We start from the raw sequence: 13,683 nt of genomic DNA on the forward strand, positions 1-13,683 counted from the left end.
AATATTGTGGTATTAGTGAGATTATACTCATATGGTAGGTTGTCATCATACTGTATTTGGCAGCCCACTTTTATGAAATAATAGAGAAAGTTCACATAGACATCAGTTGCCCATGTAGGGGTTCCTCCACATCAATAGGAACAGTCAACAGAAATACAGAGCCACCTGGCTCCCTTGTCGACAGCACTGCTGCTCTTCTTACCAGTCCCTCTGGCTGTGTTGTCCAGCTTTACTGGTTACCTTGGCTCTCTTAGCCTTTAGTTGCAGCGCCCCACTGCACAGCCCATTCCTGGCCTCTTAATTGGGGTCCTGACACTGGGAGCCCACCTGACTCCTGGTATGAGATCTGCTATCTCCTGGCTGCTGCTGGGGCACCTCTGACCCCTGGGTAAGACCTCCTGTCTCTTGACTCCTGGTTGGGGCTCCTCTGACCCCTGGGTGAGGCCTCCTGTCTCTTGATTCCTGGCTGGGGCTCCTCTGACCCCTGGGTGAGGCCTCCTGTCCCTTGACTCCTGACTGGAGCTCCTCTTACCCCTGGGTGAGACCCCCTGTCTCCAATATGGGAGCTGTCTTCAAACTGGGAGCTTTGAGTTATCCTCAGGCTTGAGTATGTAATGACACCTGGTAAAATTTGATTACATGATTGAAGGTTCCAATCCAGAACTACAAAATCCAAAATAAAGCAAAAAAACCCTGCTCAGAAACAATAATCCGGAACCTCGCATTAACCCTTAATGTGAATCCTGTGTCGTATTTTCGTCCATTTTCACAGAGACGGGCTCTCGTTCTGTCACAATATATAGTAAAACAGAGAAGAACATTTCTTATTATCTGCATTCTAGCATTGTTGGAGAGTTCTTTTAGCTTTACACCCTTGTGGAACATGGTCCATCTCCCTCTCTGCTCTCCTCCTTCACTTATACCCTATGGCTCTCCTTATGGTTTTCCTTTGCAATATTGAGTGTAGCCTCAAGCTGATCACAGGTTTTGGGTACAGGACACTTTTTCAGTGTGGTGATAATTGAGCCCTGCCTCTGTAGAGGGCTTTCTCAAGCCTGGTCCCTATCACAGGATTCGCACCTGTGATCCAATATATCTTGCATCAGCAGTGAGGTTTGGACACCCAATTGGAGTGTGGCGGGTCCGTGTGGTGGTGCCCTCTGTGACGCCATATGGTGGCTGGGATTCCTGATTGATTGACAGGAACATGAGATCCATGGGGTTGGGGGGGGGGGGGGGTGTACGTTTTCTCCCCAATAACCTCCCTGTCCTGGTTACATATTTGGATTTCTCCTCATCCCTTGGGCCCTCTGACCTCGGTGGAGCTGGGGTAGATCAACCTTCTTGTTGGATGTTATATGAAGTTCACCATCTACACATATGGTCTACTTGATTTGACCATGAATTACCCCTGAAGAAGAGGTCAACTGTTTATATATACCTTGAAACGTTGGGTTATTTTTTGTAAAGATCATCTCTTGCAATAGACCTGGTCATTCATTTTTCTATGTATATATGTTATGTACTTCTAAAATACATCCAATTTTTTATGTGTAATGCTACTTGTTTTTAGTGGCTTTTTTTTTTCTCTCTTGTTGAATAAATAATAATTTCAAATATTAAAAATCTTTCTATTAATATAATGCCAGCAACCCAATTTAAATTCCCATAGAGGTTATACACTCATTCCTTTTTGGGTGTTTTTTTGTTTCTATGATTATAGGGAAGTGGGTTCATTTTGGCATTCTCTATACATAGGGTGGACATCAACTCCTCATTTTGGCATTCTCTATACATAGGGTGGACATCAACTCCTCATTTTGGCATTCTCTATACATAGGGTGGACATCAACTCCTTTTTCCTTTGCAATATTACTCCTGTGGGTTTGACTCTCCCCACCTTCATTGCCATGCCGTACCCTCACTAGAGTACAAAGCCTCTGTAGTTATTGTACAGTAAGGAACTGAAGGTAGTATGTTATCCCAATTTTGAGATTTTCCTGTGGTATATTTGCAAAGTTTCCGGTGAGGTCTAGTAAAGTATGGTGGCTTGGGTTGTGCACAAGCTCAATGTATTGAGTAACACGTAGGAAATAAGGGAAAGATGACTTCACAAAGGTGGCTGTGCAATCAAAATAATTATTTTTCATTAGGAAATGGAAAACACGACTCCCCGATTTGACAATTGATCAATTTGAAGCAATTTTAATTGGTCCCCCTTTAAACTTGCCATTGCAGATATATTGTCTCCTCTCATTTGTATGCTTTACCATTTCGAATAGACAATCCTCTTTGCATTGTCCATTGTACCTTGGACTTATAATGTCTATTTGGTTGTAATAGAATAAAAAGGGCTTATCATCATCTTGCTAATATGAGTTAGTTTAATTTCTTCCCCTGACAAATATAATAAGAAACCTGACTGAGGAATCGGCTTTGCCCAGGGGGATATCTGGACTATGACAAAATGGAGCCTGTAGATTAAACAAATGGCAGGGATATACATCCCTATTCTTAATATCTGACAGTTGTGCTAAGTAATGATGTCATATATTAACCCCCTTGATGCTTCCTTGTGACTTGAAGCTTGTTAGGCCAACATAGAGCAGTGACTGATGAGCCAAACCTTGTCAAACCATGTCAAGTCTCAACAATTAGTCCTCCCTGGCAATAGAAGTATGTAGCATGGGAGTAAATTGGTAATAATAATTTAAAAATAATTTGAGTCATTAAAAATAAAATTAAGGGGTCATTTAACTCAAAAGTGATATTTTTGTTATGGGTGGAGCCTGTTGGGCTTAGTCAGCCTTTGGCTTCCTATGGGCCTTGGATCCTCCAACAGTGAGATCTCCTTGCCAAAATTCACAGCTACGTTTCTGGCCACCTACGAGTTTTGGTGCCCCCACCCACCTCAGCTTTCAAGTTGGAAACTTCAGTGTGATTCAGTGGGGTTCCTAAGGGATTATATGAAGCCAGAGAATGATTCAGACTCAGCACCCACACATGAATGAAACACGATAGTCCTGTAATACATGTTATGAGTATTACTTGACCTTCAAGATAAAGTACATCTATAGAATGTATTGACTAGCAATGTATATTACGATCAGGGATTTCCTATTAATATAAGATCAGAATTTTCCAAGTAATCTACAACTTTGTTATTGGTTATTTAGCAATAACATTGGATTATAATAAAAGTTTACATAGTTACATAGGTACATGGTAGGGGAGGTTGAAAAAAGACAAAAGCCCATCAGGTCCAACCTATGAATTCTAGCTTGGCAATGTGTGCAGTAGACCTCCAATTTACATTTCAAGGTCATTTTAAGATAAGATATACTATATTTCTATATGAGTTACAAATAAGAAAGAAGTCAGACTTTCCTGGCATAACAAGAAGCATAACAAAAAGTATATAAAAATATAAATTCTATTACATAGTGTATTGGGATTAAAAACATTACCAAACTAGCTTAATACAACCAAGCCAAATAACAGCTTCAACTCTTTCGGGAAGGCTGTCTACAAGGTTTAGGAGTGTGTCTTTGGGAATGTTTGACCATTCTTCCAGAAGTGCATTTGTGAGGTCAGGCACTGATGTTGGTTAAGAAGGCCTGACTCGCAGTCTCTGCTCTAATTTGTCCCCAAAGGTTCTGTGGTGAGGTGTTTGCGTTGAGGTCATGACTCTGTGCAGGCCATTCAAGTTCTTCCACCCCAAACAGGCTCATCCATGTCTTTTTGGACCTTGCTTTGTGGACTGGTGCACATTGATGTTGGAACAGGAAGGGGTCATCCCCTAACTGTTCCCACAATGTTGGGAGCATGAAATTGTCCAAAATGTCTTGGTATGATGATGCCTTAAGAATTCCCTTCACTGGAACTGAGTCCAACCCCTGAAAAACAACCCCACACCATAATCCACCCTCCACCAAATGATTTTGACCAGCACACAAAGCAAGGTCCATAAAGACATGGATGAGTGAGTTTGGGGGTGGAGGAAATTGACTGGCCTACACAGTCCTGGCCTCAACCCGATAGAACACCTTTGGGATGAATTAGAGTGGAGACTATGATCCAAGTCTTTTCGTCCAACATCAGTGCCCGACCCAACAAATGCGCTTCTGAAAGAATGGTCAAACATTCCCATAGACACACTCCTAAACCTTGTGGACAGCCTTCCCAGAAGAGTTAAAGCTGTTAAAGCTGCAAAGGGTGGGCCAACTCAATACTGAACCCTATGGACTAAGGCTGGGATGACATTAAAGTTCATGTGTGTGTAAATACAGGCGCCCAAGTACTTTTGACAATATAGTGTAATATGTAAATTCCTCATGGGTTAATGCGTTTCTCTTTCAAGCTTCATCAGGACTCATGAAGAGGTTATAATACCTATATAAAAATGAATTGGACATAGAACATCATTACATCATGTACATGCATTAACATGTTGTGGCTAAGATCAGGCACAGACATCCACAACATGTTAATGCATGAACATGATGTAATGATGTTCTATGGTTTATTACTTTTTTTATAGTTACTATAACCTCTTCATGAGTCCTGATGAAGCTGGAAAGAGAAATACGTTGACCCATGAGGCATTTCTATATATGTTCAAATTCAGGCAATTCTGCCATGCAGTGCATGATATTGTACTTTTCATGATAACTACTTGTCTATAGACACAGTCAACTTTGATTTGGATTATTTATTTTAAACTATTTTGGTAATGTTTTCAATCCCAATATACTATGTAATAAAATGTATATTTTTATATACTTTTTTGTTGTGCACCTTGTTATGCCAGTACAGCCCAACTTCTTTCTTAGTTGCAATTCTTACAATATTTGGATGTGCCAATGAGTGTTTTTTGTATAATTATATTTCCATATGAGCCATATAAATAAGAGAACACATTGATGATTTTTTTTTTGGATTAAACATTGAGGGCTAAAGGTAGTAAGTGATCACATTTTTCATTATTGCTGTATTGTGCAGGTGGGGGCAACAGCACCTACGTGAACCCCATCGAGACTGTGGAAGACAACACATTTGGGGTGAGTTTGTGTGTCTGTAATTTGTTGCACGATGAACAGTAAAATGATCTCTTCTCAGTTAATTGTGCTCCAAGCTATGTTGTCTCTAAACACAGATGCAGGTTAACTCTTCATTATTATTATTATACAGGATTTATATAGCGCTGACAGTTTTGCACAGCACTTTAGAACATTAGGCCAGACAGTACAATTACAATACAATTCAATACAGGAGGAATCCGAGAGCCCTGCTTACAATCTAGGAGGGAGGGCCAAGTGATACAAAAGGGTAAATAGTAGGGCTGTGGAAATTAAAGATTAATTCCTCGATTAATTGATTCATTTTTTTGATCGATCAACATTTTTTTCTAATCGGTACTCATCTCTCTGCTGGCTTCCGGGTCTTCAGGGAGTTCCGTCGGAGATCCGGTGACGTCACGGACATCAACGTCACCGGACTCCTCCCCCCTTCCCCAAGTGTCTCCGTCTGCTAACAAAGGGAATGGGGGAGGAATCCGGTGACGTCGAAGTTCTGATTAAACGTAACGTGTACGGGGAGGAGCTACGCATGACGTCACCCGCTGCTGCCCTACGGAAACTAACACAATTATCGGCTTTACATGCTGTGTTTTTATCATCCTTTATGTGAGTAGTTTGTATTTGAACACAAAAATGAAATTTTATACTTAAGCGGTGAGCACTTAGATCTTTTCTTTCTACCCATGACCTGGCATCTTTGCTGAGATCTAAGGAGAAGTAAGAGAAGCTTATTAATCCTTTTGATACCCGCTTGCATGAACACCTGTTTGCACAGGGGTCCATGCCATAAGGTGAGAGTGATAAGTTAGACCGGAGGTGGAGGGATTGTCACGCTACTGTGGATAAAAAAAATGACTTACGTCAGTGCTACAGTTTGAATTTAAAACGTATTTGTGTGAACTGTGAAGTTGAGTCATGGATTGTGGAAACTAACTAGTGATTGTATATAGTGTATACCACATTCCCCACTGACTAATGCAGAGTTGCAATGCAAGGAGATCAGCTAAAAATAGTTGGATCTGTATGTGCATTATAATTAATCGAAATTAGTCGATTAATCGATAAAAAAAAAAATGTATTAATCAAACACGAAAATTTTAATCAGTAACAGCCCTAGTAAATAGCTGTGTACCTTTACAACTCTTTCCATGGTGTCTTTGACAATATTATGTTCCGGTGTTCTATGGTTGGCTGTCTTCAAGAGGAAGTAAACCCCGATGGGTTTTACTTCCTCTTTTGCTCCCCGCAAAGCCTGCAAATGAAAAGCATAATGGGCTAGTATGCAGCGCATACAACACTTACCTGCAAACGAAGCCCGCACTGTCCCCTGTGCAGGCTGCGTCCATCTTCACCCTTCTTCCTTCTGGGGCCACAGACTCCGGCTCTGCGACTAGCCGGAAAGTCGCGTGACCTCACTCCCGCGTGCATGCACGTGGGAGCCGTCAGCAGTGCTGTGACAAGGTCATCCAGTGCCCAGGGCAAAGATGCCAAAAGGCGCCCCTCCCTTGCCTTAGGGTTAAGGTCAGGGCACCCCCATCCTTGCAATAAACCATTGTGCCCAGGGCAGCCGTCCCTCCTGCCTACCCCTTGTCCCGGCCCTGGCCGTCAGTCACGGCACACGCTGGGGGAAGAAACGGCACGGTGCTCGGTTTTTTCACAGCGCATGGGCCTAAAACGACATTGGCGCACTACAAGTGAAATATCTCCTAGAGGGCGCACGTTTAGGAGATATTTCCACTACCTATAGGTAAGCCTTATTCTAGGCTTACCTATAGGTAAAAGTCAACAAAAAGGGTTTACAAGCACTTTAATGGCATGTCGGAAGGCACAAATATAAATAAGAACAATATTAACTGCGCAGTAGTAATAAAATAGGAAAAGATTGGTTTATAGCATTTGTATCCTGGAGATGGTATACAACCTTCACCTGCTTCCAGAGACATAAATTAAGGCAATTACGTATGATTGTGGTATAAAATATCAAAGACCACAGGTATTATTTAAAACCGAGATACTGTGTTTAAATACAAGGAGCCCAAATTCACTACAGTGCCTTGAAAAAGTATTCACACCCCTTGACATTTTCCACATTTTATTAATATTATATATGGAGTACCCCCCCAAGGAAATACTAAGGGACTTTAACCGGTTCCCGACTGGCGCACGCCGATGTATGTCGGCAGAATGGCACGGGCAGGCAAATGGACGTACCTGTACGTCCCCTTAAATTTGCCGCCCTGCCATCGCGAGCGCGCCGGCAGCACGCTCTTGTGCCGGTCGGGGCCCCCGTGAGTCCCGTCGCAGGTTCCGTGGACTCGATCGCCGCGGGCATACCCGCGATCATCTCATGGGGCGGCTGAACGGAGAAATGCAGTTGTAAACAGCATTTCCCGGTTCTGCCTAGCAACTAGTGACGCTGATCTCTGCTCCATGTGATTGGAGCAGAGATAAGTGTTCACTAAATGAAAGCCCAGCCCCCCCCCACAGTTAGTAACACACCCCTAGGAACACTTAACCCCTACACTGCCACCCACTGGTTAACCCCTTCACTGCCACTGTCATTTACACAGGAATCACTGCATTTGTATAGCAGTGATTGCTGTATAAATGCCAATGGTCCCAAAAATGTGTCAACAATTTCCGATGTGTCCGCCATAATGTCGCAGTCACAATAAAAATCGCTGATCGCCACCATTACTAGTAAAAAAAAAAATCATTAATAAAAATGCCATAAAACTATCCCCTATTTTGTAAACGCTATAACTTTTGCGCAAACCAATCAAGACTCGCTTATTGTGATTTTTTTTTACCACAAATATGTGGTAAAAACACTTATAAAAAACAGAAGGCTTCTGTTTCTATAAGTGTCAGTGGTAAGCGGGGAGCAGATAGGGAGAGCCGAAGGTGGCAGGACGGAGATCCGCCACGTTCTAGCTAGAAAAAAAAAAAGCACTGGGTGCGGGGGCCACATCAAATGGCCTGGAGGGCGGCATTTGGCCCACGGCCCTTATGTTTGACGCATTTGTGTACTAGAAGATGAATGGGGCCAAGCTATGAAAGACCACTTTATTGTTCAATACAATACCAGCAAACTGACTTAATCTCCAATGGAACAGATCTTGTATTTTTTTGAGCGGGCATTAATGTTTCATTAAGTGGTCATTTTACATAGAAAAAAGTACAGCCTGGAGTTCTTCTATCATAAAATCTCTGGGTTTCTAATTCAATCACACCTTAAGGAACCACAAGAGCTCTTCTAAGCAATTATCCCATCACATGTAATTTAAGTCCATTTAACAACGTGTTAATTTGTTGGCCATTAGTTAAAAAAAAAAAAAAAAAAATCAGGTCTAAGGGGAAACAAAAACCACTAAGTGATATTCAGTAAATACTGGGTTTCTGCAGAAAACTTTTAAAATGCAAAATAAGGTCTTTTGGGGTCTCTGATAAATCGAAATCATATTAAAATTTACAAGCAGAGTTTCTGCCAAGACCTTGTGGTAAGCCTGTTCCTCTTTGATCATGTTGTACTTTTGATCCCCACCCGAATAAAGACACAAATTCCAAATGAGAATTTATAAAGGTACTATAGATTTAGTAATTATTTATATATACTTAAGAGACTGATTCTTAAGTCTTATGCCCCGTACACACGGTCGGACATTCCGTATTATTTCCGTCGGATTTTGCCCGAAACTTGTCTTGCGTGCACACGGTCACACAAAGTTGTCGGAAAATCAGATCGTTCAGAACGAGGTGACGTAAAACATGTACAACGGGACTATGTAGAGGCCCCAGTAGCCAATAGCTTTCCTCTCCAAATTTTTTCTGAACATGCGTGGCACTTTGTGCGTTGGAATTCTCTACACACGATCGGAAAAAGTTTGATCAGATTTTGTTGTCGGAAAATTTTAGATCCAGCTCTCAAACTTTTTCCGTTGGAAATTCCAACAGAAAAAGTCAAATAGAGCCCACACACGATCGGATTTTCCGACAACATAATCCGATCTGACTTTTTCCGCCGGAATTTCCGACCGTGTGTATGGGGCATTAAGGAGCTTTAAAGCAGCATTACTCACCCTTTTTTTGGTGTTGTCCCGTGCATGTCTAATTTCTCCACTGTAGGTGGCGCTCGACCAGAGGCGGACTGACAACTCATGGGGCCCCCGGGCAATAAGAGATTATGGGGACCCCGGGCAATAGGAGATTATGGGGCCCCCAGGCAATAGATTATGGGGCCACACAGTATAGACCACACATACAGTATACACACGCAGAATACACAAACACACACTGAAAATGTACTGGAGAGGCAGGGCAGCTATAATCTTGGGAATTCAAAAAAACACAGATTTTTACATACTGTCTCTGGTTTTATTGAGGCTGGCAACCCTGATGGGGCCCCTTAGTGGCATGGGGCCCTCAGACAGTGCCCGAGTGCCTAAATGGTCAGTCTGCCGCTGCCCTCTACCACAGCAGCATTGCAGTTGGAAGGAAAGCCAAGAGGAATTTGGTTCCTCTATGGTTTCCTGGGTTATTAAAGAAGCTATCCAATGGGATACTGCCATCTCATGTAACTCTGGTAGCCATCTTGGATCAGGCAGCGCCTGTTTAAGGCCTTGGCTCCCAGGCTTTGTCACCCGTCTGACAGGGACAGTGATTAGCAGCAGTAAGAGGTTCCAGTTCAGTAGGGAAAGGATAGAGATGCCATCCTTCCTGAGGACATCCCCATTTGGGTAAAGGCAAGGACTCATTCCTCCCCTCAAGACAGACACTGTCGGTACCTCTGAGACCTGCTCTGCTGCACACCACTGATACATTGGGGTAGTGTTCCTGGCTGGGCACCTTTCCAACAGGCTTGTTGAGAATTATTTGAACTCTGACATTAATACAAGTTCTGTTCTCTGCAACCGGACTCTGAGTGTTTAATGCCGCTGTACCACGTTGTACCTCCCCACACGCAGACCTATCACTCTGTGATCCAGTGCCAGTTCTCTTTTGGGTTGAATGAAGCCCAAGATCATTTAACTGACTTCTGTAAGCCCAGGATGTCAAGGGCTTGTCCCTTGGGGGTGTGTCAGCAGGAAGTCCTGGACCCATGGTAGAGAGCGGCCCCAAGTCATCACAAACTGATCAGGGGGAAGCAGATAATTCCGGACTTGGAAAAAAGATATGTATACATATACATATTTTCGTGTAGGGATGCTTTGGGCTAGGGGCAAGAGCCAGAAGTAAAGGAGAGCTGGATTTGATTTTAATAAAGCAAAGTAAAGTTGGCCATACACTTACTGCAGGCTGAACACGGAAACTCTGACTCCTCCAGCCTATACAGCACTAATGGACAAATCTTCTGCTGCTCCTATTGATTGGATGCAGCCATGCTGTTCTCCCAAAAATATTCTGTCCAGCTCCTTCAGTTTTTCAATGCAAGTATGTCAGGCAGGAGTGTAAAGGGAGGGCCACCCACTGAGCAAACTTCCACTGGCTCATCGGTGTCACGCTTACCCCTAACGCCAATGGTCAGACACTATAGCTCGCTTCCGTGTTCTTCACCTATAGCAGCCTCCTTTCCCATAAGGCAAGCAGGCCTACGGTACTCGGTTGCCCCCAGGACTTATACACAATGCTATAGTGTCTGGCTACTATGCCAGGGCACATGCAAACTGAGCAAAGCAAACAGGTACTTGTGGTTGACAGACAGGCAGAAGGGTTCAATGACAGTCCAGGTACAAGGTAGGCAAGGCTCAGAATAATCTGGGTCAAAATCCGAAGTCAAAAGGCAGGCAGAGTTCAGAGAATAGTTGATATCCGTTCTGAGGTCGTCAACGAGGTAATTCAATCTAGCAGAGCAGGGCAGACAAACAAGTAGCTTGATCAGGTATTACACCCGCTATCACAAGAATGAGACTGCAGGCTTGGTTGGCATAAATCAGGTTTGGCCTCCACTGAGAGACTAGCCACATCAACCACCTTGCAGGTGGACAATGATATCAATGCAAGGATGTCAGGCAGGAGTGTAAAGGGAGGGCCAGACACTGAGTAAACTTTCCCTGGATCATTGGCATCATGCTTACCCCTAACGTCGGTGGTCAGACACTCTAGTTCACTTCTGTGTTCTTCACCTATAGCAGCCCCCTTTCACATAAGGCAAGCAGGCCTACGGTATTTGGTTGCCCTCAGGACTTATACACAATGCTATAATGTCTGGCTACCACGCCAGGGCAGATGCAAACTGAGCAAAGCAAACAGGTACTTGTGGTTGGCAGACAGGCAGAAGGGTTCAATGACAGTCCAGGTACAAGGTAGGCAAGGCTCAGAATAATCAGGGTCAAAATCCGAAGTCAAAAGGTAGGCAGAGTTCAGAGAATAGTTGATATCCCATCTGAGATCGTCAACGAGGTAATCCAATCTAGCAGAGCAGGGCAGACAAACAAGTAGCTTGATCAGGTATTACACATGCTATCATAAGAATGAGACTGCAGGCTTGGCTGGTTTAAATCAGGTTTGGCCTCCACTGAGAGACTGGCCACATCAATCACCTTGCAGGTGGACAAGGATGTCAATGCAAGGATGTCAGGCGGGAATGTAAAGGGAGGGCCAGCCACTGAGTAAACTTTCACTGGCTCATCGGCTTCACGCTTACCCCTAACGCCGGTGGTGAGACACTATAGCTCGCTTCTGTGTTCTTCACCTATAGTAGCCCCCTTTAGTAGTAGTAGCAGAAGGGTTCGATGACAGTCCAGGTACAAGGTAGACAAGGCTCAGAATAATCAGGGTCAAAATCCAAAGTCAAAAGGCAGGCAGAGTTCAGAGAATAGTTGATATCCCATCTGAGGTCATCAACGAGGTAATCCAATCTAGCAGAGCAGGGCAGACAAACAGGTATATGGACCAGGTATTACACCCGCTATTACAAGAATGAGACTGCAGGCCTGGCCGGCTTAAATCAGGTTTGACCGCCACGAGAGACTGGCCACATCAATCACGTTGCAGGTGGACAGACAGACACGGAGAATGCCACAACCAAAACCAGGATGCTGGAATGAGGAGCAGGAACGCTAGACACTCCTGACAACTGGCCAATGGCCAAAAATTGCATGGCCAAATTAGCGTATAATAATAACCCATTCCATCCAGTAGGATGTGACATTTTTATTTTTAATTAAGTTAGCGAAAAATTACACTTGACTAGTTGATGTGGGATATCTCTCCATTTAGGCACATGTCTCCGTAGCAATCTTTTTACTAATATCAATTCTCCAAGGACAAGATTGCCAAAAGAACTATGAGAACGCTCACCTGCTTCTATGGCGCCACGTACTCGTCGGCCAGACCATGTCACTCTGTTGTTGTTCTTTCAATGGCCATTGAGATTTTACCGTTTCTTGGCCTTGACCTGTAGGAGCAGGTGGGTATTCTCACAGTTCCGTCAGCAACTTGCCAGCAACAGAATCTCCAATGGGACATGGTCCTTACAAACCTGTGCTTATCATATCAGTTTACACATTTTCCAGATGATTGTGCAGCTGTGAGCGGCTCCAATAAGCCGTTTATCCTCTGTGACTTAACGTTTAGCAAGTTATAATGCTCAGGAATTGAAGAACAGGATCACTGAGAGGATTGTGTTTCCTATCAGGTCTCCGTGGCTGTGGGACTGGCCGTCTTCGCCTGCTTCTTCCTTCTCCTCCTGCTGATTGTGCTCAACAAGTGCGGAAGACATTCGAAGTTTGGAATAAATCGTAAGTTTGCTTCATATACATCATATTTTGTACATTTCATCACCAAAAAACCTGAATAGGTATCTGTCTAAAATCACTCTACTTAGCTGTTAACATGACTGCTATGCTAACGTATTGCAATATTGAATCTGTGCTGTGATAACAAGTGTGACCCCTGGCATACGAAGTCTGATATACCCAACTCCAAAAACGAAATGAAATCAAATAATGCAGCTCAAAAACCATGAGTATGTGACGCAACGTGCCACAAATAAAGCCTATGAGACCAAAGACATTCAAATGAAGAAATCTTCCACCAATCCAGCGGATCCTCTCTGTGCATGGAAATCACCAAGTGCCACCGCCTTTAACAAAGTGAGCACTCACCAGAGCATAAGCTGTAATGAATACAGCAATCCCAATATATTTCTAATAAGATTGGACAAAACACGTCGGGCGGAGTCTCAGCGCTAACGTCACACTAGTGCACGACCCTTCCCAGGATATACACTATATTACCAAAAGTATTGGGATGCCTGCCTTTACACACACATGAACTTTAATGGCATCCCAGTCTTAGTCCGTAGGTTGCAAAATTGAGTTGGCCCACCATTTGCAGCTAAAACAGCTTCAAATCTTCTGGGAAGGCTGTCCACAAGGTTTAGGAGTGTGTTTATGGGGATGTTTGACCATTCTTCCAGAAGCGCGTTTGTGAGGTCAAGCGCTGATGTTGGATGAGAAATCCTGGTTCGCAGTCTCTAATTCACACCAAAGGTGTTCTATCGGGTTGGGGCCAGGACTCTTTTCAGGCCAGTCAAGTTCCTCCACCCCAAACTCGCTCATCCATGTCTTTATGGACCTTGCTTTGTGCACTGGTGCGCAGTCAT

General features: G+C 43.6%; 1 protein-coding gene across 1 annotated transcript in view; it reads left to right on the top strand.

Moving 5' to 3' along the window:
• The window catches only part of NTRK1 (neurotrophic receptor tyrosine kinase 1), a 170,547-nt gene that overhangs the window by 109,284 nt on the left and 47,580 nt on the right, over window positions 1-13,683 (top strand). Inside the window, exons 10-11 of the mRNA XM_077467839.1 lie at window positions 5,002-5,060; window positions 12,715-12,817. Of these exons, the coding sequence (XP_077323965.1) occupies window positions 5,002-5,060; window positions 12,715-12,817 (162 nt within the window). The remainder of the gene's footprint in view (window positions 1-5,001; window positions 5,061-12,714; window positions 12,818-13,683) is intronic.

The sequence above is a fragment of the Lithobates pipiens genome, unplaced genomic scaffold, assembly GCF_037356315.1.
Source record: "Lithobates pipiens isolate NorthernLeopardFrog02 unplaced genomic scaffold, aLitPip1_a1.2 Scaffold_62, whole genome shotgun sequence".
Classification (NCBI taxonomy): Eukaryota; Metazoa; Chordata; class Amphibia; order Anura; family Ranidae; genus Lithobates; species Lithobates pipiens.